Source organism: Plecotus auritus (assembly GCF_963455305.1).
Source record: "Plecotus auritus genome assembly, chromosome: 5".
Taxonomy (NCBI): Eukaryota; Metazoa; Chordata; class Mammalia; order Chiroptera; family Vespertilionidae; genus Plecotus; species Plecotus auritus.
Genome location: NC_137776.1, coordinates 38,107,133 through 38,134,958, shown reverse-complemented (window position 1 = coordinate 38,134,958; position 27,826 = coordinate 38,107,133). Strand labels below are relative to the sequence as shown.

Sequence of the window (27,826 nt, the reverse complement as noted above, 5' to 3'; positions counted from 1 at the left end):
GAGGGGCCTGGGCCTTTTCCTTCTCCAGGGCACCAAGTCCTCCTGGGGTGGGATGAGGACACTCAGACCCTGCACTCTGTAGCCTCCAGGCCACAGTTCTGGGTGCAATTGCTTCACCTCCCAACAGGCCCTTAGTCCCACCATGCTGTGCACAGCCCGTGGGGACACGCTTGCTGCTGGGCTGTGCAGGGAGGGATCACAGTAGCCACACAAGGTCTCCAGCCTTTTATTCATACAAGGACACAAGAACATATGTCACCAGCTGACACCACACGGCAGGACACAGCAGGCCTGGCCACTGCCTGGCCAGCCCTTCCAGAGACCCATGTGAGGTGAGGACAGCACAGGCCCCATTGGGCCATCCCATGCAGCACAAGGGCACCATCCTGGCACACCACAGTCACCGCCCAAATCCTCGAGTCCGGTTGGCCCTTGCCCACAGGGAAGGAGGCCCTGGGCCCAGTCCCCACCCTAACACTTCAGGGTTAGCATGGGGTGAGCGTGTCTGTGGGACTGGGCTACCTGGTGGAGCTCAGCTGGAGGCCTGGACCCAACACACTGAGAACGGTGCCAGGGGCCCTGACCAGCAGCCAGAGGCCTCCCCAAGGGAAAGCAAAGCGGTGCTAAGCAGCCTGCTCGGGACCTTGGCACTGGCTAGGATGGCTATCCCTGCCCATGCTGGCTCCGCATCCCCTGGGCCCTCTGGGCCCACCTTCTCCTTGCCTGAGCCCCTCTCTGGCAGGGTGCCAGCCCCCTCCCCAGGGCTGGCAGCAGCTGGGGCCCAGGAAGGAGGGCCCCCAGGCCTGTATGAACAGGGGGTATGCCCAGATCCTGGGCCCTCAGGAGGTCATATTTCAAAAGCTATTTGGGAGGAGCTGAGAAAGCTCCCAGTGAACATGGATGAGAAGCATCTGTACATGTCTGCACATCTGGAAAAGCCCTTAACTGTCAAAGTTCCCCCAGGCTCCCTGCAGTGCCAGGGCTCACTGGCCCTGAGCTGAAGTTTCACCTGCCACTCAGCATCCCTGTGGCCAGGTGATGGCCATGGGTTTCCTCCAGCCCTGGCCTATGGTTACCCTGAGCTGGCCCCTGGCCCTGGCCCTGGGTGGGGACAGGAGGGAGGATAGTGGCCAGGTTGCTCCTCCCACATCTTAAAGTCCTTATGCAGGCCGTGGACCCAGCCCATGTGTGAAGGGGAGGCTCACCTTTGCGGAGGGCCTCAGCTTGCTCTTCCTGGGTGGCCAGGAGCAGCAAGCCCACCCACAGACAACTGAGAGCAGAGCCCAGGATGCATGGCTGTGCCAGCTGCTGCTCATGGCACATCTGAGGCCCCCGAAGCTGGTCTTCAGCAAGGAGGTCTGCAGGGACCGGCAGCACCTCGCCAGACAGGCTCTCACCTGACTCAGGGTTCTGGGGGGCCTATGGCATCACAGGGTGGAGGCCTGGCTGCATATGAAGGGTTCGTGCATAATCTCAAAGGCCCTCAAGGTCTCAGGTGACAGAGCCCTGATGCCCTCTCAGGGATTCTTGGGGCACTGAGGGTTGGGTCCCACTTTCTGACATCTGGAGCCCCTAGTTGTCATGGAAGGAGGCAGAAGAGGAAGGCACAGGCTCAGGGTGCCTCCCCACAGGCCCTGGCACTGATCGGTGATGGTTCAGGGAGCTGGGGAGAGGCTTGTGGGCAGACAGGGGCCCAGGAGGGAGGGCCCCCAGGCCTGCGTGAACAGGGGCAAGCTCAGATCCTGGGCCCATGGAAGGTCCCTGAAATACATGGCTTTTGGGGACATTGTTCCCGGCTGACCTGAGGACCTCACACAAAATTAAGAGCCAGGGTGATGGCAAAGCCAGGCCTGTGGGGCCAGCGCCACTCACCCTGCCCCCAGTGCGTCACAGACAGCAGTCCCTTACTGTCCCTCTCTGTCCTGCCCTGGGCCTCTAGGACGAAGGGAATTAAATATTGTCTGTTCGTGTTTTGGCAAAGTCAGTCCTTGGCCTCAGTCCCTGGGGCTGGGAGCAGTTACCGCCACCGGGGCCTGGCCGCTGAGAGAAGCAGGGTGAGGAGGAGGACCAGGAGGGCCATGCAGGGCTGGGGGCAGCCTGTGGCTGAGGTCTTCTGGCCCTCCCGCTCTGACAGGCCGGGGAGGGCGTGGGTCAGGGTTGTCCGTGAGCTGGAGCTCTTCTTGTTGACCCTCCGACCGCAGATGTCTTCGGGGCAGCCGTCCCCACTTCCTGAGCTGCTGCTGCCGTCATCACCTGGCGAGGAAAGGAGGCTCAGCAGTCCAACCTCGCCCTGGGACCACAGGTGCAGTGTTCCTGCATGTGGGCCTCCCATGCTAGGTGGCATCCTGCCCAGGGCAGCTTGCACTGCCTTGGTTTGCCAAGGCTGGATGGACATCCTGGCCAGGTCTCAACTGTGCTTGGGGACTGGTAGGGGGCTGGACAGCAGCAGTGCCCTCAGAGCCACTGGAGGCCCAGGGGCTGGAAGGGCCCTCCCCTGCACCCTTCTGCAGTGGGGTGGGGCTTCATGGCATCCCCCATGGCCCTCAGCGCCCGGCAGAGTCCCCACCCCCAGCTGGTGCCTGGCCCTCACTGGCGTCCTGGAAGTCTGCGTCCTCGCCATTGTAGGCGCTGCGCAGCCGGTTGGTCATGATCTTCAGCTGCATGATCTGCTGGCGGATGGTCATGTCGGGCTTGGTGATGTCCACCTCCACCTCGGGGTTGTTGATCTGGTTGGCCAGGCCGTCACCCATCACCTCGGGGAGATACCTGGGGCCAGGAGGGCAGCCCTGGGTGACTGCCTGAGTCCCTGCAAAGCGGCACCACCCAAGCACTCCCCTCCTCCCGCCCAGGTGATGGCATGTCTGAGACCCTCTCCCAGTGCCCTTCAGGTGCCAATGGGAGCCCATGAAGGCCCCACAGCAGTGGGGTGTGGACACACTGCATGGTGTGTGGGGCAAGGAGTTGGCTTAGGACAAGGATTTGGCCCTCGTCCCAGCTTTCTGTGTCTGCTGTGTGCCCCAGGTCAGGCATGGCCCTGTGCACCACACAGCACCTGGTGCCTCAGGCCAGACAATGGGCCCACTGAGAACTCACGGGAGGGACGACCTGTGGTCAGCCAGGTGGCACCTACCGGCCCTTGGCCATCCCATTCCAGCAGCGGTCGTCACTGGAGGCACTCATGGCCATCTTCTCACTGCACAGTGTCCCTGGGAGGCTGATCCAGAAGTCTTGGGCGTCACGGAGCTGGGCTTTGGCTTCAGAGACCTGCAGGGCAACAGTCAGGCCACTGGGGGCCCTGGCCCAGCCTGCCCTCCCCTTCCCCACCCCCTAAGGCCTGGCCAGCTGAGGGACTGCTCACCAGCTTTTCCAACACGCCTGCAGGTGGCTTCTCCTGCAGTGCCAGCTTGCCCCGTGGCCGCTTCTCCTCAGACCCTGGGCTGTGAGGGTTCACCTTGGGGTTCCCGCAGCCCTGGATAACCTGGGGGGAGACCACAGGGGTCCTGGAGGGGCACGAGGCCATGTCTGGGACACCCCTCCCATGCTGACCATACCCTCCTGCCCGCACCTTGGCCGTGAGCGTGTCTCTGTTGTCCTGGAGGGCGTTGATGGCCTCCGCCAGCCACAAATGCACGCTGCCGATGACGTTCTCTGCGCCCGCCGGGCCCCAGAACTTGTCGGTGATGAGCACCATGGAGTCTGGCACAGGTGTGGGCACACACAGGCAGTTTGTATGTCTGCATGCTGGCCCACCTTATGTCAATGCGTGTAAGCTCATACATGTTGACATGCACATACCGCACTGGTCTACCACATGTCAGTTCAGGTACATATCAGCTCACACATGTTGATATGGATGCATGCTGGCTCCATATGTGTATATATCAGTGCATGTGTGTCGGCATGTGCCCTTGTTGACTCACACCACGCTAGCACATATGCATATCAGCATGTACCTATTGTCCCGCTACATGTTAGCACATGTGCATGCCAGCTGACCCACATATCAGCAACATATATGTTAGCTCATGCATGTGTTAGCCCACTGTGTCAATATATGCTGGCATATGTGCATGTTGGGGCACTTGCCCAGTGGGGAAGGGCAGGAACTATGACTCCACAGGGCTCCCTCCCACACAACTGCCTGTGTCACACTCCACCCAGACATTCAGAAGGAATCCTTGTCCCTTGACCCTGAGGACCATCTGCCTCCCAGGGCCCTGGCCACGTTGGCAGGTGGTGGCAGTGAGGGCTCACCCAGAAGGTTCCTCCACTCGGCGTCCAGGTCGGCCTGGTTGGCCAGGCAGCCCTTGAGTACGTTGCGGCAGTAGTCAGGGCAGGGCCGGGCGCCGGGGACCCCCAGGCAGTGTGCGCAGTACAGTAGCTTCATGACGGCCCTCGAGCACTCAGGGCCCAAGGGCACCTGGAGAGCCAAAGCAGCCTCAGCACCTTGTGGTGGGTGCCCAGCCCCCCAAGAAGCCCCAGGGTGGGGACTCTGGATGGTAGTCAGGTGGCCTCAGTTCTGCTCCAACCACAGTGGGGCCTGGCCTGGCCCTTCTCGGGGGTCCTGTCTCTTCCCAAGAGGGTGCTGGCTGGCCATGGGGGCACTCACCCTGATCATCACTCCCTGGCACATTGTGTCACTAACCCTCCCAGGGAAGCCTTCCTGGAATACAAGTGCCATGCAGATGAGAGGACCAGAGTCAGGGCTGAGGGGTGACTTGCTAAGGACCCCAGCTGGAGCGGGAGGTGGCTCACACCCAGGGCTGTGTGGTCTGAGACTAATGCTCTCCCACACCTATTATCAGGTGAGTCTGACCTGGGCTGCCCAATGGGGCAAGGCACCCGCTGGTCTGCATGGCCTCGGGCCCCAGCCTGCTCTGGCCTCCAGGCACATGTCGCTCTAGTCTCCTGTCCTCCTGACCTCTTCGGCTGGATCAGCATCAGCCCTAGACCATTCTTGCTTTCCTTCCTGCCTGACACCCAGCCTGGCCAAGGACTAGAGAGTGGGTGGGCTGCCCAGAGTGGAGCTCACATCTAATGTGCTGTTGGAAGGTCCCTGGGCAGCAACCCAGGATCAGGAGGTGGCCCAGAGGCCCAGGGGCACAGGGGGCTGGGATTTGAAGCAGTGGGGCAGGGTTTGGGTCCCCGAGGGGCTTCTGAGAGCCCTAGGCAGCTGGGCGCACCTGGGCCACCTTACGGACCACATCGCCAGCCACGCCCAGGCCCTGCACGAAGGAGCGTGTGGCTACGAAGGCGCGGGTGGCCCTCAGGCGCAGCTCGCGAGGGGCATCCCCAAAGGGCCGCAGGGGCTCAGCCTGCTTGCCCAGGCAGTCCAGGTAGTCGTCAGGCAGCAGCAGTTGAGGGTGCAGTTGCCTGAAGAGGCGCTCAAGCAGGCGGGCCCAGAACTCAGCCAGCGCATCCTCCAGGTGCAGGTTGGCCCCGCGGTAGTAGAGACGCAGCTCCGTGTATAGGTCCCGAAAGGCCTTGGTGTTCTGTGTGTACAGCTCCCCGAAGGCGCTGGGGAAGGTGTCCTGCAGCGCCCGCTCCGAGTCGTTCAGCAGATGCTGGAAGTGATCTGGGCATGGGGAGGTGGCCGTGAGGTCCCCACACACAGGACAGACCCAGGAGTGCTGGGTGTTTCGTTCACGTCCCACCCGCCCCTCCCAGGTGGTGGGGGAAGGCTTTCTCCGAGGCTCATCGTCCGAGGCAAGGATAGTGTGGCCGACCCAACAGGAACAGGTGGGCTCTAAGGAGCTGAGGCCAATAAAAGCTGGCCAGGACCAGCAGGCACGTGGAGATGACCTCGGGGTCCCTGGCTCCCTGGAGTCTGTGAGGCCAGCTGTTGTGGACAGGAGTCCAGGAGCTGAGATCCACGGGCCTCGGACGAAAGCCACTCGGGCCCTAGATCTCTCTGCTCAGGCTCGCTGCCCCATTCCTCCAGCACTGCCCAGTGCCTTCTCCTTCCACAGAGATCTCAGTTCAGAGACCACTTCCTGGTGATCCCCCACTCCCCCTAGTGCTCCCACTTAGGCATCATCGTGTCTTCCTGACATTCACTGGTTACGGCCCTCTGCCTGTGAGGGACTTGGAATGAATGACAAACCGCCAAACTCTTTCTGCCACCACCCCAGGGCAGGCCCAGCACTTTGGCCCAGCCCCCGCTGCCCAGGCCCAATCTTAACCCTCACACTGAGCTCCCTAGCTCCAGGCCACCTGGTGGCAAGCACAAGGCTGGTCTCAGGAGAGCACCGCCTGTGAAAAGAGCCACCTCGAGGGCAGAGGAACTCCCCTCTGAGGGCCTGATGGAAAGGATGGCTCCACACCCCTGAACATGCACGCATGCTGGGCTGTGTTCACCATGGGTGGGTGCAGAGGCCTCAGACTCTAGGGCTCATGGGTCTCTGCATGCAGGTGGCCTTCTGCTACTGGGACCTCCAAATCTAAGACCCAGCCCCAAAGCGCTACTCCAACCCCCCTCTGACTCCACCTCACCAAGTGAGACCCCCCCAGCTCCTCCAGGACACTGGTTCGGTGTCCTGCGGTCCCTGAGCCCTGGGGCCCACTCACCATCGAAGCTGCGCAGCTGAGCTGCCAGTGTGGCCTGCAGGGTGCGGCTGCTGTCCAGGAGCGCAGTCTCCAGCTCAACACGACTGCGGTTGGCCAGGTTCTCCTCCATCTCGCTGGTGCAGCAGGTGTAGCCCTGGGGGCAGATCCTCAGGTGCTCACCTGCGGAGAGAGGGAAGGGGGGTACTGTGTGAGACAGAGGAGGGCTGGGAGGCTGGGGGGCATGGACCCAGGCTGAGGCAGCCGTGGGACCAGAACTGGCCTCAGGCTGGTGGGGTCTCCTGGGCAGTGGGTATGGATGGCAGGCCCCAGAGTGGGCACTGCTCAGGTGCCGGTGCCTGGGTGAAGGCAGGGTGGGGCCTGAGTGGCCTGTGCAAACCCCAGCCCTTCCTTTGCAGGCCCTCACCTACAGGTCCTCCTGGGAGAACCTGGTGGGTATGGGCACAAAGCAGGGGTGCAGAAGAGTGAGCCCAGTGCACGATGTTGGGCATCATCCCCACACTGCTGCCACCATGCACTGAGGAGGGAGGGCCATCCAGGGGCCGGAAGCAGCTCAAGTCACCTCTGTACACCAGCACAGAGTGGCCTTGAGGTCCTGTGTGTGGGGGTGGGGATGGGCTGCCAGACTCAAAGCTCACTAGAGGAGGCTTTCAACCTGCCTAGTGTCCCTCGCCTGCCCGGGTCCAGGCTGAGGATGGGGAGTGAAAAAGGGATCCCTAAGGGGCAGGCAGAGCAGCCTCAGCCTCCTACCCCAACACCACCTGGGGTTCAAGGTCCCACTGAATAGCAGGCCTGGGTGGACCCGACCTATTATGGGGTGCCTGGTGACAGACAGTTCTGGGCTGGCCAGAGGCACTGGCTCCAAAGGGTGCAGACTACCCAGGTCAGGACAGGGCTGGGGAACAAGTCTGCTGGAGGTCCTGATGCGAGCCGTCCCCATCAGCAGGACTTGTACCCTTCAAGTGTCTGTCCCCTTTCCTCCACCCTCAGCGACCCATCACCCCTCGTGCCGAAGGTTCACAGCAATGTCCTGTCCAGGTTGCCTGGCCGGTCAAGGACAGGCTGAGTCAGCAGAGCCTGACAGGGAGGGTCACTCGAGGGAGAGGGAACACTGCACTTTTAAAAACGTGCTAGTCCCGGTTTTATAACAACTATGGTTTGAGGTGGGTGCTGGGATCCCATTTCATAGACCAGGAAACTGAGACTGGCAGAAATTAGGTTTTGGGACCAGGCGGCTCAGGCTGCAGGTCCCCACACCCACTGGGGCACCCTGAAGCCCCACTGGCCCCACTCCCTACGCACAGCCCCTTTCCCAGCCCACTCACTCCCCACAGGACTGGTGCAGGCCTGGGCTGGGCTGGAGTAGAATGCAGGCAGGGTCTGACCTGGGCATAGGCTGGGTGGAGCAGGGGCCAGGGGTCCCCCTGTGCACAGCTCTGGGGTGGTGGCAGGGCTTCCAGGGTCCTGAAGCTGTCCTGAGGTGGGGAGTCCCAGGTGACCTGAAGTCAGCACCTGGCCCAGGGCATGAGCTGGACAGAAGCCTGGGCAGGGGGAGGGGATAGCCTGGAAGTGATCCCAGCAGGCCCATATGAGGGATGTGGCCCCACCTTGGGTCAGTGCTGACAGACAGATGCAGCATCAAGATCACTTGTGTGCCCACACTTTGGAGATCCCCAGGCCTGTGGGGGTGCAAAGTCAGGAGTCTGTAACCTGGTCCCCTGGGTGAGTGAGGCTATTCAGGTCTCCTGGGAGCCAGCTGGAACAAGACATGCAGCCTGGCTGAAAGGAGGTGCCCATCCCTGTCCTCTTCCCATGGGGGGACAGGCACCTCCAGGCAGGGAGGGCTGGGACATGAGCACATTCCCAGCTACAGCCCTTCCCTCTCAGCTGCTGTCGCTGACTGATGTTTGGACCAGGACCCTGGCCAGCAGGGTCAGGATAGAGCCCAGGGTCCTCTCTCCAGGAGTCCCAGCCGGCAGAGCAGGGCAGATACCGAGCTGTCTCCCAGAGGGTAGAACGTGGTGGTGGAATGGGGCTGTGTGCAGCCAATCAGGAGGAACCTGAACCCCCTACGCCATGCTGACCAGAGGACCCCCACTCTGCCATCCTCCCCAATAGCAGGGACCAAGAGAGCACCCTTTGGCACCTGCTGCTCAGAACCATCAGTCTCCTGGTGGTGCTGGGGGTGGAGGTGAGTTGGGGGCATGCCCTGGGAGAGGGTTGCCAGCCTGGGCTCAGCTGTGATGGGTATTCAGGCCAGGCTGGCTGGGTCCTGGAGCAGCGGGTTCTTTGGATATAGCTCTTTGGACGGGTGGGCTGCAAGGGCATATGCACTTGTGGGCCAGAAGGGCAGCAGCATCCTGAGCTGGCTGACCTCCCTCCAGAATCCTCTTGGTCCCCTGGTGGTCACCCACCCTGTCCTGAAACCTGACATTTATGTAGACAGCAGAGAGAGAGGCTGAGTCCACAAGAAGTGAGTACAAAACACCAGACGTGGGGAACTCCCTCAGGGAAGGCTCTGAGGGTTCCTTGGCACTGTTAGCCCACCCGCCGCTCACGGCCATGAGCTGGCCCCATGGCCTTGCCTGGCCACCTCGCCCAGCCGCCAGTGACCTGCGCTGTTCCGGTAGCCCCAGCACAGCCCCCGTCCCTCCCTCCCTCCTCGGACACACACGGGAGTGAAGACACGGAGCCAGAGCTCGGGCACCGGCCTGAGGCCCCCAGGCAGGCTGGGCTGAGGCAGTCCTCCCAGCCCGCTCAGACAGACTCAGCGGCTGGCAGTCAAGGTGCGAGGCTTTCCTCTTCCCCTATGTCCAGCCCTGGCCCCTCTCAGCCTGAGTGTAGGTCATCGGTTGGCCCTGGACATCAGGTTGGCAGAGGTGGGCTCTGCAGGGCACCCCCTTGCAATGCAAGCCTGCCCCTCCTGGTCAGAGCCAAGTAGCACTGGAGGGTGGTCTGCTAGAAGGGATGAGCTCCCTGACCTTGGAGGTGCACAAAGCAGATTGAGGGATTCTCCACTTGCCATTCCAAACCTTTCTACTCCCAAACACCTACATCTTCTCTCAGCTCAATACCTGGAGAAGGGTGAGGACCAGGGCAGGGGTCTGGTCCTGCTCTCCCCGCAATCCACTCTGAAGCTTCCAAGTCGACCTCTCTCCGCCACCCTAGTCCCCCCCACTTGGCCTTTCCCTCTCCCACTGACCCCTTCCGGGGCACTGAGGCTGCTCCCTGAGCTGGCCAGCGAGCCTCCCTCCTTTCTGCCAGGTCCCTTTGCTGGGTTCTTGACAGCTGGCTACATCCTTCCAGAACTCTCCCTTCCCTCAGTCTTTGGGATACTTCCTCCTCCCCCGATCCCAGGATTTTTTGAGGGGAGAGGAGAGGGCTGTTGTTTCAGGCCCCCAACTCCCAGACGGCCCATCCTGCTCCTCAGTTAAAGTACCTGCACTGGCTTCTCTGGCTGGGGTTCAGACCTCCTGGGGCCACCCCAGTCTTTGGCTTCTCCTTACTAACCCTCGTCAGTCTGTAAGCATCACACCCTCCTGCCACCTGCTGACACAGCTCCCAGCCCTCCTGTCTTAGGGCACTGACAGCCTCCAAAAAGTGTCCCCATCCCCCAGGGGGATGATGGTGCCACGCCAAGCCCATCTCTCCAGAAGCTTCCATGGCTCACTCGGGTGTGCAGACTTCTGCTCAACCACCTTTAAAGCCACATCCCATATGCTCTGCACCCACTGACCCAGCCACCGAGTGTCTAATTCGGGGCATCTCTGGTATGGAAAAGCAGGCAGGGCTCCTTCCCCACCTCCCCTCTATTCGGTTCTGGGCCCTACAGCAGCCTTGGATGGCTGACTTCAGCCAGGGGTGCAGAAAGCTTCCCGAAGCATGAGGCCCTTCTCTGGACAACTGCCCCATGTCCACTCCTGCTCCTGGACCCCAGCCAGCTCCAGGAGCAGCAGATCCTCCTGGCATGTCCACCAGCCTGCTGGGCCGGGGCACTGGACAAATGATGGAGGTTCCCTGGCCACTGCCCAGCTCCAGACCTTCTTTTCTTATCTCTGCCCCTCCCCCCGTCCCCACTCCCACCTCACCTTTGGCCCTGGCCAGTCCCCATGCCACTGACAGCCCCTCCATGAGGGTGGCCTCAGACCCACCTGGGAGAGGACATTTCTACCCTCTCCCTTACTAACACATCAACAGCGGCAATAGCCCCTCCCCCTCAGTTCCCAGCACCCTTCCCTGCCCCTCATCCACCACTTCATCCACCACCCAAAACAAAGCCCCTCCACCATTTCAGCAAAATGACAGCGTCACCAAGGAGCCCCTCTGCCACCGATGCTGAGCCTCCATCACACAGTGGGACCGGCAGACGCATCTACGCTGGGTAGTAGGGGTCCGCCCCCCAAGCCCACGAGGGGCTCCTGCTGCCGGAGGGCGACAAGCGCGAGACTGGCCCGGGCTGCGTTGCGGGCAGCCTAACAAAGGCCGGGCGGCCCTGGTCGCCAGCGCCGTGGGGGTTCCAGGCGCCCGGGTGCCGGTCGCTGGCCGCAGGCTGGGTACGGAGGACCGCAAGCCTCGGAGCCAGAGAGAACGCGAGGGGGTCTAGAGATGCGGCTGTGCTCTTGGCGCAGGGAGAAGGGGGTGCTGGTGCAGTGGGCGCGGTGGCGCAAGGCGGAGGGCAAGCGGGGCTGCGGCAGGGAGGGGAGGGGGGACGCCGTAGGGGGCTGCGGTAGGCAGGGGGAGGGGAGGAGAGCGAAGCGATTGGCAGGGAAGGGGCTTGCCGCAGTGGGTGCGGCAGGTATGGGGAGGGGGTGGCTGGAAAGGGGGCTTGCAGGGGCTGCAGCACTGGAAGGGAAGAGGGATGGGTTTGACAGAAGAGGAAGGGGGGGCTTGATGCAGTAAGGGGGCTGCGGCAGGCTGCTGGGGAGCAGAGGAAGGGGGTGAGAGGGGTGGCGGGACACTGCAGGGATACTGGCGCAGAGGGCCATGGGGATGGGGTAAAGGTGGGTTACTGATGGAGAGAATGGTTGGTGATGGGATGCAGTGAGGATGGAGAGATCCAAGGAGTGTGGAGAGGGGCGAGGGGGCTCATGATGGGAACAAGGGTGGAGAAAGGATGGGGATGCAGAGGGCCAAGATGGGCTATGGCAGGGTGAGGGTGTGGTAGCATGGGCTGCGAGTGGGGCTGAGGAGGTGGTGATGGGGACCAGAGTGCTGGAGATGAGGATGGCGAGGAGTGAGTGACGGCGGTGGTGGCGCGCCTGGGGATGGGGATGCACTGGAACGCGGAGATGGAAATGGCTACGTGGTGGATGGTAGGCTGGGGCCCGAGCGGGGTCTCCCAGCTTGGATCCCAGCTCCGTGGACGCCACCCAAGCCTTGGCCCTAAAACCCTTCCAGGCGGCGGCGGTGGTGGTGGCTGCAGCTCCAAAGGCGGCGGCGGCGGCGATGTTCCCGGGAAACGCGCGCGACTCCGGGTGCGGGTAGATGGGGGTCTAGAGGTCCGGCGGGAAAGGCAGAGGAGCAGGACCGGGCTTGGAGTGCTTGGAGGAGAGAAGCCGGAGCAGGCCAGGGCGGAAGACGAGGGATCAGGACTCTGCGACCACGGCCAGGGCAGCACCGCAGCCGCACTGGCGCGCACGGCGAGGGCGGCTCCCCGCGGGGACGCGCCTCCTCCCACAGCCCCGCCCGCTGCGTTCGCGCCACCCAGGCTGCCCCGCGCCCCCTCCTGCCGACTGCCTGGCAGCAGCCCACAACCCCTCGCTTCCCTCAGCCCTGTGTCTACCAGGTGCCCACTGGGGCAAGCAGCCAAGCCCCTCCTGGGTGCTGCTTCCCATCAGGCTGGAGGATAGGCCCCTCCTCCTTGTCCCCCTCTGACACAGCTGGCACAGGGTGTCCCGTGCTCAAAGGACCCAGGGTCCATTCAGGGATGCTGATGAGGCTGAGGGGTGGGTGATGTCAAGTTTCTCTCCTGGGTGGAGAGTGGCATCTGACCACCTGGGAGTCCCCTCTCCCATTGACAAGGACCAGATCCCCTCTGCTATCTGGGTACTCAAAGACCATCACCAGTCACCTGGCATTCTTGGGCAGCCCCTCCAGTCCACCAGTCTCTCACTTCCACGACCTGGGCCTCCATCCCGAGGTCCTGGATCTGCTTCCCCTAGGAAATACTAAACCCCACTTGGCCACAGTCTCCCCTGGCTCAGCCCCCACACCCTCCCACACCTGGGCCCCTCCCTGGACCTCATGATGGCTCCCATCAATACCCTCCACTCCCAGTAGCCCCAGCCCTGCCCTTGCCTTCACTGTGCCTGCCAGCCCCACTGGAGAAAACCTGCTCACCCGCTGAGCCACCCTCCCCTCAGTGCAGCGGTCCAGTGTGTGTACCCCCTCAGCCAGCCTGCACATGGGGACATGGAGAGACTTGCTGGGCAGGCCGCTCTCAAGCAAAGTGCCCTCGCCAAGGAAGGACACAATACCTAAGACCCTGGAAGAAGGGTTTCGCTAGGTAGCTCACAGGTACTCCCTGTGCTGCCTGGCTCCTCCTTAGGGGATACCAGGTGAGGTGGTGGGCCCCATGAAATGTGGGCCTGGTCACAGCTCTGGCTGAGAGGTGGGGCCCCCTCCACTTGCCTCTCCACAGCTGCTGCAGGGTTCACAAGTAATGCTGTGGCCTCAGCATAAGTAAGGGACCAAGGGGACTCTGGGTTTGCACCTGTGGCACCTGTGACCCCAGGCCTTAGAGAGGGTCCTGGGCCTGAGATGCTCCCTAGAAGCCTCACCCCCAGGCCAAGCTCAGCCCTGCCTAAGCCGTGCTGTGGGGGGCACCTGTCTGGAATAGGTCTACACACCCACCCCTCTCAGCTCTCCCATCTAGCTTCCCCTCCCCCCACTGCTAGGGCCTGGGGGCAGCTGAGGAGGCGCTGGGATGGACTGGTGCTGCCCCTCTGCCTTGTCCAAAGGGGACATCCTTTTCCTAGCAGAGGGGGATGCTGCAGCTTGGATCCTCTCATACACGTTCCCCAAAAGACGCAGTGCAGGCACATCCATCCATCCTGAGAATGCCAAGCAGGCAGAGCTGGTGCAGACTCTCAGCTGGGCCAGAACACAGAGAAGAGCCGCTGGTGCCACCAAGGGAGCCCCCAGGGCAGGCCTCCAGGCAGGCATGCCAGCCCCTGTGCAATCACCCCCTCTTGCTGCTTGGGCTAACACCTCTATTTCACACGCCCTTCCCCCTTGCCCCACCCTCTTTCAAGGCCCAGTCACTCTCCTCTCCTCCAGGAAGCCTTCCCAGGACCCTCTGGCACAAAGCACCTGCCCTCCCTGAGTCCTGACAGGAGGCGGCACTGCTCTGCCTGCTGTGGAATCTCCCCTTCCCTTCTCTGGACTCTGCCCAGCACCCAGGCCAGAGCTGGTGCAGCATAAATAAACATGTAAATAAACAGAACCTTTGCCCAGTGCTGGCATTTAAGGAAACAACACAACGCCTTCATTGCCCCAGAAACGCAGTCTTAGTCTTCTCCCCAGAAACTGGCACCTCCCTGACCTGTGACCCCCTCCCCAGAGGTAGCATGACAACCAGCAGTGAGGTTGTGAGGGAACCTACAGGGTAAGTTCCCGCCCCACGAGGGGTCTCTTGCTGTCACAGAGGCCTGGCCGAGGTCCTCCCCACTGAGGTGGCAGGTTCCCTATGTGCTATGTGAGGGTCTCAGCCATCTCCAGGTTTCTGAATCATTTAATCTTCACAGTGATTCCTCGTTCCTCTTCTAACATAACAGAGCCAACCAAGGCAGCTAAAGTGGCATGGGATGTCACTCAGCTTGGAGTAGAAAGGGACAGGTCCCAGCACAGCTGAACAATCCTGGCCTCCCACCTTTCCCTTGGATTCCAGTCCCAGGGGAATTCCTGAGCTGGCGGGCAGACACCTCCGCTGAGCAAGCTGCAGATGCCTCCTAGAGAGGCGGGCTCTGGCAGGAGGGCTCCTGCCACTGACTCAGCATGGCCACCCAGGCAGCAGGCCATCTCCAGCACGCACTCAGCTCTAGGTGTGGGGGTGTCCATCAGGGAGCCCAGCCCTGCAGGCAAGACTGGAGCGGGGGGAGGCACTACAGGTACAGGACAGGACACGGTTAGATGGGAATTTCAGAAAAATGATGCATTATCTTTTAGTGTATAAGGAATTGGCCCAAAAGAATGGAAAGCTGGAACTTCAACAGAACCTTGTACACCCCTGTTCATAATAGCATTATTCACAAGAACCCAAATGTGGAAATGGGCGTCCACTGATGGATGTGTGATAAACAAAATGCGACTTGTCCACACAATGGGAATTATTCAACAAGAACTGAAGCACTGACACACGCTACAGCCCAATATACCTCCGAAACACCGTGCCCATGGAAAGGAATGACCACACTGTGAATTCCACTTGTGTGAGTATGGGCACCAGGGGCTGGGGAAGAGAGGAGAGTGGCTGTTTAATGGGGACAGTGTCCTTTGGGGTAGATGAGAAAGTTCTGGGATGATGGTGGTGATGGCTGCACATTGTGAATACGCTTAATGCCACTCAACTGTGTAACTAGAAATGGTTAAGAGGGTAGATTTTGTTATGTACATTTTACCACCAAAAAAGCAAACAACCTCACTCCAAATATTTGGGATATACTTATACTAAATATGAGAGCATACTTATGCTAAAAATTTGTTGTTTATTTGAAATTAATTTCAGAACATATACCACAGAATTATTCAGTTTGTCTGGAAATTCCAATTTAACTGTATCTTGTAGTCTTTTTTTTTTTTTTTTTTTTTTTTATTTGTATCTTGTAGTCTTATCTGCTAAATCTGACAGCCTGTGGTAGAGTATGGGGAGAACCCTGACTGAAGTCACACAGGCCCCCATCGTCACTTGTGGCACACACACATGTGCACCCATTCTGTGGAGTCACCCTGCTTGCCCGGCTCCCTAGAGGTGGGACCTGTTGTGAGTCCTGGGGCAGGTAGGAATGTGAAGACCATCTTATTCCCTGACTTCTCTAGCTCATCTCCTTGGATGGTCAAGCTGGAGCACCATCTGACTGGGCCAGGTCTCTAAGGACTCAGGGATCTGCTGCCCTAGGTACCATGTCTTGGCCCCTACCCTGCCCAGCCACTCCCAGCAGGGACCCCATATAGACAGCCCTGGGCAGTCAGACCTACAGCAGATAGCTGAAGGGATGGAGCCAGACCCATACCCAGAGAGAAGCCAGAGGGACAATGACCAGACCCATATGACTCCTCTGAATCAGGCTGCCAGATCCCCAGGCTTGACCACACTGACCACACTGTCTCCTGTCCCCCTCTCACCTCTCCACAGGCCCGGCAACATCTTCTGGGGCCTTTGTCCAAGGCTCCCATCTAAAACCCAGCTGCCATTCTCCAAGGCCGCCCGAGAGCCCCTCCTGACTGGTGGCAGGGCCCTGTGCTGAGGGGCGTACTCCCTCACTGTGGGCCGCCCCTCCAGGAGGAGCCTTAGCCAATCCTTCCCAAAATTCCTAACTTCCCAGAGCCAGGGCCAGCCAAGCAGGAATAGAGACACCACGGATGGCCACACCCTGGAAGCAGCAGTGGGTGCCCAAGGGCAGTCCTTCCCCTCCAGCCTGGACCTCTCTCAAGTCCTCACACCACAGTATGGCTCCTCAGCTCAGCCAGGTGCAGGCTGGCCCCTCCCCACCAGCAGGCACCCTTCCCCACAGCCGCCTCTGGAAGAGAAAGCAGGCTGTCTCTCCAACAGCTGCTCCCGACATGACGCTCTGGGTAGCATGAGTTCTGAGCTGGCACGGCAAGGAGCAGCCCACTCCACGAGGCAGGCACTGCTACCTACCCCAATTCACAGAAAAGGACATCGAGGCACAGAGCAGTTCAGCAATCAGCTCAAGGTCACACAGCCAGCAAGTGTCACAGGAGCGCCTTAACTCCACAGGCTGGCAGGGTCCAGCAGGGCAGATTTGGGCTTCTTCTGGGGATCCACCTCTTTTCTAAGATGACTGCCAGTGAGAATTACTGGCCCTGGGCCAGGGGCATGGCTTGCCAGGTAGCCCAGCAGGTGACCTCCCTCAGAGCTCCTCCCTCCTTCCTTTGGCTCTGATGCTACCTCCTCAGAGCAGCCCTCCAGCTTTCCCTACATTTTATTTTTGTTAATCCTTACCCGAGGATATTTTTTCCACTGACTCTTTTTTTTTTTTTTTTTTAGAGAGAGAGTGGAAAGGAAGGAGAGAGAGAGAGAGAGATCGGTGTGAGAGAGATACTACACCAATTGGTTGCCTCCTGCACGCACTCCGACCAGGCTGGTGATGGTGGGGTGGGGGTTGAGCCTGCAACCAAGGCATGTGCCCTTGACTGGAATTGAACCCATGACCCTTCAGTCCATGGGCTGATGCTCTAGCCACTGAGCAAACTGGCTAGGGCCTTCCCTACTTTTCTGTGCATGTCAAGTGCTTGCCAAGGACAGGGCAAGAAGGCCACAGCCCACAGCAAGAGCAGCTAAGCCATGCTTGGGGCCCAGCCCCCTTCCCAGGTGGGGAGGGGTCTTAGCTCTACAGCCCGGCGGTGAAGGGGATAGAGAGTGCGATTGCAAACCCCACGGACTTGTCTTAATTCACATGTTATTTCTCTTCTAACTAACAAATGTCACGTGTGGTCACTGGTCATTGTGGCCAGCAAAGCCACAGCTTGTGAGATTTCTGATTCTTGTCTGATCCCTGTGCATTGTTTGTGGCTGCGTTTCAGCACAAAGAACAGCACCCAGCACACAGTAGGAGTTCTAGGAACACCTACTGAGTGATTCAGAGATAGGACCTTTCCTCGTCCCCATCACTCCACCTGTGGGTCACTGGCCAGGCTCCCACTTGGCCCCAAATGCCTGGAGTCCCTTCCTATTCCTGTCCTGGTCCCAGGCTCCTTGGGTGCAGACACTGGGGCTCCACCAGCTATCCCTGGGCCCAAGCCTGCAGACCCCTTCTCGGAATACTGTAAGGAAGTGCAACATTATGCAGAGGATCACGAAGGAAGCCAGGAGCAGTGTGGCAGTTATCAGAGTACCATTATAAATGTGACCTGGGGCCACAGAGCTTTCCTGCAGCAGGTCTCATGCTGATTAGAATCTCAGAGCTGTGCCAAGTGTAAGTGGTATTTTGAGCCATCTGTTACAAAGGTGAAGGGACAGGGAAGTCTCAACGGTTCCTATTGGTGACCAAGTCCCAGACACCGAAATGCTGCTGTGCCTTGTTAATAGTGACAGGAAAGGTAGCTTTCAGTTAGATGTTAGGAAAAAATGGAGATATAATATTTTCATTTGGGTGTTAGGTCACTCCAAGGGAAGATGTCAAGACACCTGGAATGTCCTGTGGGTAGCCCCCACCAGGCCAAGGAACGGGATCAGGGATGTGTGGCTCAATTATTTAAGAGTCTTGTCCCTTTAAAATACCTCTGTTGGTCCAGTGTGTCCTACACTCCATGACAACTGGAAACACCAGTGAGCACCTGAGCCAACATTGGCAGCGGGTGGCATCATCTTTCTCCCCAGAGCCTGGCGGTGGTCACAGGAGGGTGGGGTGTATTTCCCCAGCCCCCAGAGCCGGGGATGTACACCCAGGGCCCCAAAGGCTTGAGGATGTACTCGGACAGCACATGTGGCTCACCACAGGGGCCCTGATGGCTTCAGGTGGCCCTAGGCACTGAGGATATGTTTAGACACAGGATGGACCTGGATGGTTACCCCAGGCTTTGACAGAGGTCCTCAGTGTTGGGGATGTTGTCTGAAAGTGTGCACAGGCCACACACCTCCACAGATTTAGGTACTGATTGATGGTAAGCCCAAAACATATGGCCCCAAGGTAGACTCGGGGCCACAGTCACCTCCAGGTGTACCTGCCAGGGCCTTGCTGCCCACCTTGGAGAGAGACATGCCGGTCTGCAGCCCAATCCATGGCTGTCCAGCCAGGTGTGGAGGAGACAGTGCCTGCTGGGCCCTGAACTGCTGGGTTCAGGAGGGCTTGGCAGCCTCAACTGAGTTTCTCACTAGACTCTCATCTTACAGGAGGCAGGGACCATGGCTTCTCATCTGTGTGTCCCACAGAGGTGAGCGCATAGTGGGTGGGTGGATGGATGGGTGGGTAGGTAGATGGATGGATGGGTGGATGAATGAATGGATGGGTGGATGGATAGATGAGGGTCCTGTACCTCCCAACCTGGCCAGCCCTACCTTTGCACTCGGGACCACACATCCAACACCTTCAGGACAGGTCATGTGGATGTCCCCCAGTCTCAAAACAAGGCAGGCATGGTCTTGCCCTCACCCACTCCTCCCTCCCAGCGCTGGCACCATCACCTGGTGCCCACACCAGACACTTGGGGCAAACCTGGGCCAGGGCAAGAGTGACTCACTCAGCAAGCAGGTGGCAGGGCCTGGCTTGGGGCAGTGAGGTAATGAGGGAGAAGCCACTTACTTGATGGATAGTGCTCTGAGCCCTGGGTGACATCCAGGGAGGGGATGAAGGGACCCAGATCTGGACCTCCCCTTACCGGTCACAGGCCCTGCTGTGGTTGCCCTGTCTACTGGCTGGGCTCTGGGCCTCATCTGCACCCAGATCCGTGCTGATGGAGGCCTGCCTCGAGATACAGCTGGGTGGTCTTCACCTAGCACCAGCCCCGCAGCACTGCTTGCTGGTCTTCTGTCTGCCTCCTGGCCTCCACCTGGGTCCTCAGACCAGTTTGCAAAAAGCCTGGTTCCCTCCTCTGTTGGTCCTGTGTCTTCTGAGACACAGCAGGGGTGTCGGGCAGGGCCCCGGGCCTCTTGAGAGCTTAGGTCAGGGCAGGTGGTGAGGGAATAAGATTGATGGAGCCCCCCGGGGCTGCCCTGTCACCCAGCCAAGCCTCCAGAACCCAGGGAGCATTTAGCACAAATGAGCAGCAAGCTTCCCCATGCCGCCGGGTGCCTCCCTCCTCTCCCTCTCCACATCACGCCTTGCCTCCGGGCCCCTCAATCCCCTGCCTGCCCGAAGTCCACGTGGGGCTCAACACCTGTCCTGCACACTGTGTCCACTGCTTGGAAGCCCTTCTGCTTGCAGGTGGGGACCCTGAGCCTGTTCAAGGCACAATCCTAGACCCACCTAGGATTCCAGCCACCGGCACCACTCCCAGCCAGGGGCCACCTGATCCCCACGAGAGTCCTAAGGCTGGCCCTTCATTGCCCACCCTGGTTCCCAGACAGGCCACAAGAAGTGTGGGTTGGGCCAACAGTTACCAGGCTCTGAGCATCACAGTGAGTGCCACCTCACCCCCACACACTTTGACAGGAATGGAGAAGCTGAGACCCACAGGGGCAGGGCGCTGGCCAAGGACTAAGCAGCAGCACAAAGTCTGAAGCTGAGGCCACTCAGGCCAGGGCTGCGCCCAGAAGCCTTCAGGTGGGCCAGGGGATGTTCTGACCACCATGCTATCTGACACCGGGACTGAGCCCCTGGCAGACTGGGGAGGCATGGCGCTGTCTTCCGGAGCCACCATCATTAAGTTCTCAGTGGCCACAATCTCCACCCACCACCCATAGGAAGTGCCTCCCCCATTAGAGTCATGGGCCCCAGGACCTCAGAAGGTGACCTCCCTTGAATATGGGGTCCTTGCAGATGGAACTGGTTAAGATCAGGTCATACAGGATTTGGGTGGGCCCCTTTGGTAGGATTGGTGTCCTTATTTTCACAAAGAGAGATCTGGAGGCAGACACAAGGTGAACACCATGTGAAGGTGAAGCCAAGGAAGGAACACCAAGACAACGGCAGCCTCTGGAAGCTGGGGAGGCCCCGCACCTTGATCTTGGACTCCCAGCCTATGAGCTGTGAGATAACACACTTGTGTTGTGTAAGCCGCCTGGTCTGTGGTGTCTATTCTGGCAGCCTGGGGAAGCTGCCACACTCCCGACCCCTGGCACCTGGCCCAGGCCTGGCACAGGGAGGCACTCAGCATACCTACTACCCAGACTTGGGGAGCACCCCTGAAAGTAGAGCCCTCAGGGTGCATGTGTTGGGGATGCCTGGGGAAGCTGGGAAACAGGGCCAAGTCCCAATGGAGGAGGTATGAGGAGGACCCAGTTGGCGGAAGGGGGTGCATGTACCAGGAAGGTGGGCCAGCCAGGAGCCGGCTGGAGATGATGCTGAGGCCATAGGCAGACAAGGGGAAGGGTGAAGGTTTGCCTGGACTCCCAGAAGCTCCTAGACCCACCTAGGATTCCAGAATTCCTGCCTGGAGAGACTAGGTGTGAGCCCCTCACACTCAGAGTTCCCCTGCATCCCATTGCCTGACGGGGCTGGAGGCCTGGGCCCTGGCCCGGGAGCCTAGCGTCCACTGTGTGGGAAAACAGGCCAGCCTGCATCTCACCCTTGGCTGCCATGTGCTCCCACCTGGGAAGGGGGAGGGGCCTGGAGAAAGGAGGGTGAAATACTTCAGCATCCCCCCACTGCACCGCCCCCACCTCCAAGAGACATCAGGCAGCTCAGAGCACCTGCTCAGGCCTGTTCCTAAACACACACAGGCAAGAAAGTCTGCCAGTTGGCATATGGTTGAGGAGCTGGGAGCCGGGGTGGGTGGTCCTGGGCTGGAACCCTCACCTTCCTAAGCCTGTGGGCAGTGACCTGACCCCACAGGGCTATGTTGGCAGTTAGACACGATCGGGGCTGGCACCTGGTGCCGGGCACAGAGGCATTACATGGGCAGGGGCTGGGAGCAAGCAGCCGGCCTGACGCCTCCCAGGCCCTGACACGGGTCTTGAGTCTTGGTGTGAAATCCCCCTGTCGGGCCTAGGGGAGGAGGATCTGGCTTCCAGTAGAGATGTCGAACTTGTCACTACCCAGGCAGGTCTAGGACTGGGCAGGGCAGACACTGGTGCCAGGTGGTCTCGGCAAGCCCCTCTCCCTGCCTGTCTCTCCATCCAGGGCCAGCCAGGCCAACCCTGTGCCCATGTGCATGGGAGCTCAAGCAAAGGCGTGAGTACGCCCACACACCCACTGCGCTCTCCTCCTGGCTCTGAAGCCCAGCCCATGTGTCCCCAGCCCCTCTCCAGGAGGCCTCCTTAGCCTGCAGGCCTGCCAACCACAGGCTGGCACTGTTTCTAATTAGTGCAGCCAGTGTACCAACAAAATGACCACCGTCTCCTAGGCTTGCCTGCTCCTGCACAAGAAGTTTGTCCATGATTCCCTGGGGACACGGCCCAGCATGGTGCTGGGGACACATGGGGGCTTCTCCTCAGGTGGCCAAGAGCACACAGCCAGGACATCCTTTCTGTACACCTGGGGTTACCTGACTCAGATCCCTGGTGCTCAGAAGCATCCCTGCTTAGCAGGACTGGAGCAGCAAGCCCCAGGGCCACCGAAGAGCCAGCCTTCACTATACGGGCACCCTGGGGCAGAGGGGGGAGGCATAGGACAGCTATGTGTCAGGATGGATGGGGCAGGTCTAGGACAGGGAGGCTGGGCAGGGCTGGTGCTAGGAGGAGTCCGAGGGGAGAGTTTAGACTATTCTGACACAATCTAAAAACCAGAGCCAACAAGAGAGTGGTCTGGCTGCAAAGCCCCCATTTCAGGCCTCAGGGCTGGGACTGGGCAGCCATTGATGCCACAGGCCTTAGGTCAGCAGACTGGCTCTGGACCTCAGAGCTCCACGTGGGCTGTGAAGGGAGTAATGTGGCTCCTTTGAGCCTCAGTTTCCTCATCTGTAAAACAGGTGATGCACTAAGACCCTCACCTGGTGCACTAACTAGACGCGATTCCTCGAATCTGGCTCACAGTGAGGGCTTGTCTCAAGGACAACAGACACACTGTCACCTGGGAATCTGGGTGACCTCTCCAGACACAAGGGAGGAACAAGGGGGAGGATGCGGCCTGGGATGCCCACGTAGTGCTCAGGCAGCATGTTCCCCCTCCCACACCCTTCAGGGATCGTTGAGACTATTACCATTGTCACATGTACAGAAATAGGCACAGAGAGCTGAGCAGGTGGGAGGACAATGTGGCAGGGCCTGCATCTGAATCCAGGCCCAGAGGACATCCTACCTCTCGGAGGATCAAGCGATGTGTCCAGCACAGAGGCTCCAGCAAGGGGCCCAGACCATTGCATCACGCAGGTGGCCCTGTCAGATCCTGGCTCCCCTGCTCCCCCCCACCCCCCTACCCCTCCAAGCCCTGCCCCCATGCTGGGGATGATGAAACCTCAGCTCCTTGAATGGCGGAGAGAGAGAGTGAGGCAGAGCCAGAGGCACAGACCACCTTGAGGATCCACGCCAGGCACACAGTGGGCTTCTGCCTTCGGAACAGGATGGGGGACACAGACCCACTGGTTTGGGGATAGGCTGTGTCCCAGGTGGCCTGCAAGAGCTCCAGTGATCATGGCTGAGGGACAGACTCAGGGTAGGTTCTAGGAAGTGTGGGGAATGCTCAGGGCTTCTGAGTACCCCTCCACAGAATCTGTGCCCCCCACCCCCCCGCCCAGTCACGTGGTCAGAGTGGACACAGAGAAGCAAAGGTTTCTGCTAAGGGGTCTGTTGATGCTCACCCTTATTGGCAGGCAGTCCCAACCCTGGGGCAAAGGAGCAGTGGCCAGGTCTCATGTGGCACTGAGAGTCCCATGCCCCTACTCCGCAGAGCCTGGCACACAGCAGGACAGGCATGAGTCCCCAGTGAATGTTGACCTAGACCAGCCTTGGGCAAACTACGGCCCGCAGGCCGGATCCAGCTGTTCTATCCGGTTCTCTTGCTCTCCCCTCCGCTTCTTTACTTTGAATTTATATTAGTTCACACAAACACTCCATCCATGCTTTTGTTCCGGCCCTCCAGTCCAGTTTAAGAACCCATTGTGGCCCTCGAGTCAAAAAGTTTGCCCACCCCTGACCTAGACCCTCCTTGACACCAGGAGATGGACCAGGTTCTGTGGCTACAACAGGGGAGTATGCAGACCCGTGCTCCCTAACCCCAGGACCCCAGTGAAGGGTCAGAAAGACACACAACAAATTGTGCCAAGCATCGGGAGGCCAGGCAGGTGCTCAGGAAACATCTGGGGACCAGAGGCAAAACCTGCCAGTGTGCATTCGTGATTCAGCACTGCAGAGGGATCCAGCCTGGCCCTGCTCATAGCCCTGGCTTCTGTGCAGCACTCCGGCCTGAGGGAGGGCCGCCTGGGCTGTGTGTCCCCCAGGCCTGCATCCTCCCCTGTAAAATGGGCTGACAGCCATCTTCACCACCACTGGGACCAGCAGTCCCCAAACCCACACAATCTCCTCTTAGAACCCACCACCATTTCTGCTCCCTTGGGCAGAGGCTAAGAGGCCACCCCAGACCCAAGGCTGCCCTTCCTCCCCTCCAACCACAGGGAGCACCGAGTCTCCATCCCGCATGACCTGGGCCAGCTGAGTGGGTCACCATGCTAGAGAAGTCTGGCTGTTGCCCTGCAGGAGAGGGGACCGATGTATATAGCAGAGCTCCCCAAGAACAGCGTGCTGCCGAGGGGCCACCAGAGGGCACCCGGTCCACGGAGGCCCGGCTGAGTCACAAGGAGCAGGAGGGGAGAGGACTGGTGGCCGCTGCCTTGGGAGGTCACTGTTTCTTTCGTCCCACGTGGCGCTGGCACTTTCCTCAGGGCTCCCATAGGGCACTCTGGAGTTGTAGAACTCTTGGGCGGGGGGTGGGGGGGGGAGTGCAATTTGGGGAAGGGGAGCTGGCAAAGCAGCTCTCCTGATGGAGGAGCCATGGGGCAGTGGCAGGGAGGTCACGGTCGCTGGCATTCCAGACCCAGAGGAGGGTAGTGCCTGAAGCCTTGGCCTGGGCAATGCTTGGACAGCTGCTGGGTCACCACACTCCCCCGGCTGGATGGACAGCGCCCCGCCTCCACCCATCACACTCACAGCAATGCACTTTGCTCATTCTCGTCCTACTCACTGCATCCTCCAGCCCACGGGGGTGGGGGCGGGGGGGGGGGGACACAATATCCAGCCCTCCACCCCCACCTCAGCCTCTCCAGTTTCCGAGTTCTCTCCTAGCCCTTGACAGCCACCCAAACCTTGCCACTCTGTCTCTCGGCCTAACTAGGATGGAGGCCTGTGGATGCGAGCAAGTTTAGGATGGCCCCCAAGGACACAATGGCTGAGTGGGAGTGGACATGTGGAGGAGGGCAATGGAGAAGGCTTCTGTCCAAGATTTGGAGCTGGGTGGGTGCAGAGACCCTGGTGTCTGGGGAGGGGTCCAACAGGAAGGCCTGGGTCATGCAGGCAAAAGTTCCTCTGTGTGTGGGAGGAGTAGGGGGGTGGAGCATGAACCAAACTGTGCAGAGGGTCTGCTGGCTCCGGGCAGGGGGAGGGAGGCAGCCCCTCACAAGGACAGGCCTGTCGGCGCAGGAAGGCCCCTCTTGGCAGGGGGAATCTCTCAAGGCAGCCTTCTGTGTGCCCACCCCTCCTGGGAGCCCGGGCTCCAGAGCCTGGCTAACTCCCCAACCACCAGGTAAGGCAGGACCATGGACCCACCCCTCATACTGATGCACTCCTCTCTCATTCAGCGTTCCTGTGGACGTGGCCGGTTCATGTCTCCCATCTCACTGTTTGAGTATGGCCCTTACCTGCCTCACCCACCCCAGTCTGTGAGGCACACGGGCCCAGGGCAGTTTGATTTGAGGATGAAGCCTGGAGTCTGGGAGGTCCTTAGTACACTACTCCATCTCCCACCCTCACAGGCACTGCCTCTGCAAAGCTCCTCAGAATCCAGCAGGGAGGGGATGGGCAGGGCTGTCCGGCAGCTGGCGGGGCTGAGGCCACCTGGGAGGGTCCATGCTCTTACAAAGAAATGACATGGCCCCTGGGTGAGATCCAAAATGCTGACCACCTGCAGCTGGAATCCTTGGGAAGTGGTTCAGAGTGCTAGGCAGGCAGGCATGCCAGGTGGGCACAAGTTTCAGGGAAAGAATCCCTGGCAGGCAGCATTCCTGCTCACCAAGGCAGGGCTCGCACCCCCACTACCGCCTTTAGGCAGCCTTTGCTGGGGACCCCGCGGGAATCCCCAGCCTCCCAGAGAGACCCACACAGTTGAGTGGGAGTTCCTAGCCCCAGGCCACCGTCAACTGCGCCCCTACAGCCCACTCCAGCCCCGCCGCTACGCTGGGCCGAGCCGGTGGCCGAAGATGCCCAGCTGGAGCCCTGGCCGTGCAGGGGGGCACCGTGCCGGGGGCGCCCGGACATAGCCCTGCGAGGACAACTCCACGGGAAGGAGCTGGTGAGCCTGTTTGGTGTTGGTGGAGACCGAGCGGAGCGTTGGAGACCGGACGGAGGGAAGGCGGCAGGGGCTCGGAGGCGAGGGCCCGAGGGGATGCGGGCGAGGGGAGGCGCAGGGGGCTACTCGGAACTCGGCGGCCGGACACAGGCGGCGGGATTCGGGCACCCAGGGCGAGTGGCCACGCAGGGCTGACGTGGGTAAGCAAGGAAACCCGGACGCCCCGGGGTCCAGGGCCCGCAGTCCTCACTCACCCGAGATCTCCGCCTGGGGCACATCACTCAAGCTGAAGCCCTTGGCGCCGTAGATCTGGCGGACTTCGCTGCAGCTTCGGCTCTTGCTGGCAGGGTCCCCGCGGGCGCAGGAGGCCAGCGCGGCGGCCGCGCACAGCAGCCACCAGCCTCCGGCCCGGAGCTCCATGGTGGGGCCGCGGCGACCCCAGTCGCCTGCCGCGCCTCTCTTGGATCCGGTGGGGCCCGCGCAGCCCCGGCCCTCGAAGGGCAGAGCCAAGGTCCCGACACGCGGCTCGCAGTCGCAGACGGCGGCGGAGACAACAAAAGCCGGAGGCGGCGCAGGGCGCGCGGGGCTCGAGGACCGGCTGCTGGGTCGGGCCGCCCAGAGCGCAGCGGGCGAGCGCGCAGTCCCGGCTCGGCGCCTCCCCCGTCCCGCCCGGCCCCTCGGCGGCCAGGGAGAGAGGAGGGGAGGGGAGTGCAAGGGAGGGGCGCGCAGGGTGGGAGGGGGAGCCCTGGGGCGGGGCGCGGGGTGCAACCAGGGCCACCCGGCGCTCCTCCCTTCCCCGAGGACTTGGGGGCCCAGTGGCTCCCGTGGATCTGTCCACTGCGTGAGGGAGGCGGGGGCAGCGGGGGAGCGCGCGGGCCGTGTCCGTGGTTCCCCCGAGAGCGGCCCCCCACGCCCAGCGTCCAGCACCCCGGGCAGCAGCACCACCTGTGGGGGCGGGGCGGGGCGGGGCGGGGGCGCTGAGGCAGGGCTTCCCCCGCCGGACGTGACATCACGCCTTCCACGCGCCTATCAGGGGCCTCCCCGCCCCCAGCCGAATTCAGCATCCTTCCAATCCTCCCAGTCCCCAGCTCCTGTCCTGCTGTCCTGCACTCTGGCAGCGCGCCCCCTGTCCGCTCCCGCAGCGCCCCGGTCCCCTCTACCCGCCGCCCACACCTCCGTCCGCAGCCTCCCTCCCCATCTGCAGCCCTTTACCACCCTCGCCCCTACACCCTGCTCAGCTCGGGTCACACCTGGCGTTTTTTGGGAGATGGGGGCGGCGGGGGTGGGGGGGGGACGCTCTGCGCGGGGAAACTAGCCAAAAGACTCCACCCCAACCCTCTCCTTGCTCTATAGGAGGCACGAGCCGAGCCACTTACTTGTTGGAGGTTTTCAGCCTGTTTTTGGTCCCCTCCACTTGATTCTTTGGATGCTCGAGAAACAAAAGGGTGCTGTCTATTGACCTGGGCTGCCGGGCGGTGGCTGGTGACCTCTTGGTCCAAGGGACGAAGTTGGGTCAAGAACAGGTCAGATTGCTGGGTAATGAGGAGAGCCAGAGTGAAGCGGAGCTCTGAGGGCAGGAAAGCGAGGCTGGTAGCAGCCCCTAGCTACAGTGGGGATGGGGATGGGGTCTGTGGGAAGAGGTGTCAGAGGTCTTCGCTGGGGATGGGGATGGAGTCTTTCTTCCCAGGCTACTGCACCCCCTCTCCCAGGCCTCTCCCTCTCCTCTCTGCCTTGTAGGTAAAGACTACAGACACCACCAGGCTTGGCGCAGGCCATAGACCCAGGTGCCTGATGGGCAGAAATGGGGGGAAAGCAAATAAGTTGGCACCCTTGGCCGATAACCACCAAATGATGCTAAGGGTGCAGGAGCCTTAGGGGTTGTGGTTTCACCTCGAAGCAGGGACTGACTGGCCCACAGGGTGCTACCCGCCCCCCCCCCCCCCCCGCCCCATGCCCTTGGGCCTCCCAGAGAAGGCTGCTCCCTTCAC

General features: G+C 60.8%; 1 protein-coding gene across 1 annotated transcript; it reads right to left on the bottom strand.

The window, feature by feature from the left end:
* Nucleotides 1-210: 210 nt before the first annotated feature.
* Nucleotides 211-26,837, bottom strand: GPC1 (glypican 1). Its single transcript, XM_080667259.1, has 9 exons — nt 26,093-26,837; nt 6,568-6,726; nt 5,184-5,575; nt 4,255-4,420; nt 3,566-3,696; nt 3,359-3,478; nt 3,131-3,264; nt 2,591-2,766; nt 211-2,253 (listed from the first exon to the last, which is right to left on the bottom strand). Exons 1-9 carry the CDS (start codon nt 26,256-26,258, stop codon nt 2,018-2,020), a joined length of 1,680 nt encoding a protein of 559 aa, XP_080523385.1. The 5' UTR covers nt 26,259-26,837; the 3' UTR covers nt 211-2,017.
* Nucleotides 26,838-27,826: the final 989 nt, after the last annotated feature.

What these genes read in the sequence shown, in the direction of transcription:
- GPC1 (XM_080667259.1), bottom strand. Translation starts at nt 26,258, where the DNA reads ATGGAGCTCCGGGCCGGAGGCTGGTGGCTGCTGTGCGCGGCCGCCGCG. An exon ending in TGGTCCGTAAGGTGGCCCAG is followed by an intron (nt 4,421 to 5,183) that starts GTGCGCCCAGCT and finishes TTGGCTCTCCAG; the next exon opens with GTGCCCTTGGGCCCTGAGTG. An exon ending in CGCAGACTTCCAGGACGCCA is followed by an intron (nt 2,254 to 2,590) that starts GTGAGGGCCAGG and finishes TTTCCTCGCCAG; the next exon opens with GTGATGACGGCAGCAGCAGC.